Source organism: Ruditapes philippinarum, unplaced genomic scaffold (assembly GCF_026571515.1).
Source record: "Ruditapes philippinarum isolate M1 unplaced genomic scaffold, ASM2657151v2 ctg5909_1_1_1_1, whole genome shotgun sequence".
Taxonomy (NCBI): Eukaryota; Metazoa; Mollusca; class Bivalvia; order Venerida; family Veneridae; genus Ruditapes; species Ruditapes philippinarum.
In genome coordinates, this window is record NW_026855922.1 from 180,018 (window position 1) to 184,514 (window position 4,497).

The window sequence follows — 4,497 nt, forward strand, 5'->3', positions numbered from 1 at the left end:
TCTAAAATTGTGTATTTTTCTCTGAAATTGTTTTTTGTGTGTTTCCTTATGATAACTCGGCATTAAACATTTTATTTTTGACAGGAATGTGACTAATTAAGATGATAGCGACATTGCATTGAAAACTGATATTCAAAATAGGAATTTGTTATTGTCTGTCATGTGAAAGTCTTTTTATGGTTGAGTATTTTTTCCAGTTTTAATTTTTATTTAAGCAAGTGCATATGAAACCACTAACGTTAAAGTTTTGGTAAGTAAATGTTTAGCCTTTTTACGTATTTATTGAACAAATGTGTCAATATACGCCTAATTTACTTACGTTTTGTTGCATTTCAATGCCTATAAATTAGTTTTTTTCTGTATCAATCATCAACAACAAATTTAAAAAAGAATCTTCAATTATTTTAGATAAATATGAAAGTCACAAATGGCCGAATGATAATCCAGCCTGTGCTAGGGGTCATGGACGGTAGCTTGCAATTAACACTACTGTTCATGATCAGGCACAATCAAACAGAGCTTCAAAATTTTCACTTTTGCCGTGATAGACATTTATTCATCACACGTCTGAAGAAAACCTCAGGCCAGGCCTAACTTATTGGTTTTACTTTGTCAAGTCTATACATTGTAACTCGGCGATATTTACTATGTTTTCATTTTAACATATCTTTCAACAAAACAACTTCAACATAGATAAAATAGACACTATGCTTGAATTATCAGTTTATTTTTAGCTCCTAATTCAACAAGATGTTTCAGTAACTAATCGCCAAATTGCCTCTGTAGCCATTTTATCATTGCATGAGAAAACGCTGTATTCACAACCAATTCTTCCAGCTTTCATGAAATCGTTTACGGTATGGTTACGTACTGCACCACATTTGTTTCTTGTCCATCTGCAATTGCAAATCGTTTGTGCAGAAATATATGAAAATTATGCATTTATTCAAGAGAATATAAACATATTTTACTATATCATTATGCACCTAGCATGAATAAAGACAATTTTTATGCCCCCGCCATGTAATGGCCGGGGCATATAGTGTTACCCTGTTCCGTCATTCCGTCCTTCCGTCCTTCTATCATTCCGTCATTATCAGTTTCCGTTCATTATCTTAATAACGGTTGCACACATTCAACTCAAACTTAACATATAAATATGTCATGACAAAATACAGGTCAAGTTTGAATTTGGTCATGGTTCGATGATTTTTTCAGAGTTATGCCCCTTTTACTTTTAAAATAATATGAAATTTCAGTTTCCGTTCATTATCTCCCCAACGGTACAACACATTCAACTCAAACTTAACATATTGATATGTCATGACAAAATACAGGTCAAGTTTGAATTTGGTCATGGTTCGATGATTTTTGACAGAGTTATGCCCCTTTTACTTTGAAAATAATATGAAATTTCAGTTTCCGTTCATTATCCCCCCAACGGTACAACACATTCAAATCAAACTTGACATATGGATATGTCATGAGAAAATACAGTTCAAGTTCGAATTTGGTCATAGTTCGATGATTTTTGGCAGAGTTATGCCCCTTTCACTTTGAAAATAATATGAAATTTTCAGTTTCCGTTCATAATCTCCCCAACGGTACAACACATTAAACTCAAACTTGACATATGGATGCGTCAAAAGAATGCGCAGGTCAAGTTCAAATTTGGTCATGGTTCAATGATTTTTGGCAGAGTTATGCCCCTTTCATTTTGAAAGTAATATGAAATTTTCAGTTTCCGTTTATTATCTCCCCAACTGTACAACACATTCAACTCAAACATATGGATATGTTTTTGGAATGCCCAGGCCAAGTTTGAATTTGGTCATGGTTCAATGATTTTAATGCAGAGTTATGCCCCTTTCACTTTGAAAATAATATGAAATTTACAGTTTCTGTTCATTATCTACCCAACAGTGTTACATATTCAACTTAAATGTGACATATGGATATGTCAAAGGAATTGGCAGGTCAAGTTGGAATTTGGTCATGGTTTGATGATTTGTTTGCAGAGTTATGTCCCTTTCACTTTGAAAATAATATAGATACATTTTTAAAAGGTTAAGACTGAATCATTTCAGTGTCTTGAACATTGTATGAAAATGGTTTGTGTTAACATTGAAAAGTTTTAACGGCTTTGAACTTAAAATGCAAAAAATAATTAATGCACCATCTGAAATTTTGGCTGCATGCGCGGGCATCCAGGGCATGATGACACATTTCTAGTTTTATATTCTGTTGGCAAATCGAAATTAAGATACAATTTCTTACATTTAGGTACGAAGTTCGAATCCCACTAGGGACTCAGCTAGTTTATGGAACGTCAGTAATGCTAATCAGGTACACGCTCGTGCCTAATAATAGCATGTACGGGGGTGCCTGAGGATTTTCTCTACCAGTGATGCTGAAAAGTAATCACGTGACATTTAAAATCCGACAAAACATAAAGGTTCTACTTTTGAAAACAGTTTCAGTTTTGTAATGCATCTCTTTTGATAAAAAATGTCAACGTCAAAAATAATCAGGGAAATCGCCGGGTATAGAAACTTACGATGAAGACATGCGTCGTGCGTCGAGTAATGCAGTTTCTATTGGGTCGAATCCATAATCATTGGTAGTGTATACGAGCCATTTTTGGTTGTCTGAAGTTGTAACAACAACACCCCAATGGTAGTGCCATTCACGTTTTCCGACTAAAATACTACTGCTATTGCTTGAACTTTCACTGCTGCTGCTACTGCTGCTTCCACTGCTACTACTGCTGCTGCTGCTGCTACTGCTGCTACTACTACTGCTACTACTACTACTACTACTTCCGCTACTGCTACTACTACTGCCGCTATCGGTGTTACTGCCGCTGCTGCTGCCACCCCAGCTTCCACTTCCAAAATCTAATCCAAACCCTTCAACTGAACTTGCCCAAGGCCTTGAAAATGTAAAATACATTTAAGAAACGAAATAGTGAATTACATTACGGCTCTTACAGTTGTCTTTTTAATGAAACTCCATATACACTGCATTTTAAAGAAAGCAAAGAAAAAATCTTAAAATATAGAGAAACAGAATTCCTAAAGAAAGCGCAACATATCAAAATTGAAAATATTGCAAGGTCGGTTTGATTGAGCTTGTTCATGGACGGTAGTGGTTATTGCAGGCTACCGACCAACGTATCCCGTCCCCTAGCACCTGCTGAATCAGAACTTACTATTTAAACTGAACTGGTTATATTTTGAATTTTGAAACATTTGCAGATGTGTTTGTATGGATTTAAGTATTTTACTATTTTAATTAACCGTAAATAACTTAAAGTATGTCAACTCACAAATTAAAAGTAAACAAAATCAACTACATACCGTACATAAAGCTCTGCTTTGACAACTTGCTTTGATAGTACATCTGCAGATATGAGATCTGCATGTCCTATGAAACCAGACAGGAATACCAAAGAAGAAGCGAGTACTGATAGCATCTTGTTCAGGCGGATGACAGTGGTGAAATAAAGAGATAAGTTAATTTTATATTCAAAAGTAATCAAAAGTAGGATGTTTTGACCTTTTGACTTTTGTTATCTTTGGCTTTAAGGTCATTCTAAAAATATACGTACTCTTTTCCTATTTGTAAACTATTTGTAAAGAAATGTCGATTTCATGCTGTATACCAGAAATAAAAAAGACAATTACAAATACAGCATAAGTTGAGTATGCGTTTAATCATGTTTAAAATAAAGTAAGTTTTCAAACTTAAAATATTGATATGAAACTCTCTTTGTTATCTTGACATATATTTGATTTGGATTGAAAAAGGTCATAAATTGGACATCATGGCATCAAGTTAAAAACTGATAAAAGAAATGTATATGAACATTACTACTTCACATATATATTCAAAATAAAACCATCGGACAGAAGACAGTTTTCTTTCTTTGATTAAACGGATATTACAAACTGAAAAAATATATAGTAAACGTCGATGAATAAAGCAAGAAAAATACAATATCTAAACACCATACTGATCATATATCTAAATTGTTATGCATTACAAGGGTCAATAGACACACCAAAAGTTAGGATAGAGTACGACAATAAATCTACAGTTCGATAGTTGTATTTGAAAAGCAACGATTTTTCATAAGATCCATTGTATCATCATCTTTTAAAATAAATTTCATGGATTTGGATGAACAACTAAACACCTAGACTTCTCCCGCCATTTTTGTCAGTAATACGTTTTCTTTTTATCAATGAATTTTTGATATTGACAGATGATCTTTGCTTCAGATCGCAATCTATTATTTGTCAAGGAAGAATCTAGCTAGAGATATCGTCATGTTATTAGATCTCTGATGCCGACCAAAAACCATTGATTTCTATTTTGATTTATAGGAAGGCAAACTAAGCAGACAAGGTGATGCATTTTTAACATTTTGATGTATTTCTTTCCTTCTGCGATATATGTGTTAAAGTAATTGCAATAAAAAAATTATAAATATTC

The 4,497-nt window shown here is 33.5% G+C and overlaps 1 protein-coding gene across 1 annotated transcript; it reads right to left on the bottom strand.

Annotated features, from left to right (window-relative positions):
• Positions 1-714: 714 nt before the first annotated feature.
• Positions 715-3,496, bottom strand: LOC132744814 (putative uncharacterized protein DDB_G0277255). Its single transcript, XM_060733593.1, has 3 exons — positions 3,360-3,496; positions 2,558-2,932; positions 715-896 (listed from the first exon to the last, which is right to left on the bottom strand). The coding sequence occupies exons 1-3, from the start codon at positions 3,473-3,475 to the stop codon at positions 743-745; spliced, it is 645 nt and encodes a 214-aa protein (XP_060589576.1). The 5' UTR covers positions 3,476-3,496; the 3' UTR covers positions 715-742.
• Positions 3,497-4,497: the final 1,001 nt, after the last annotated feature.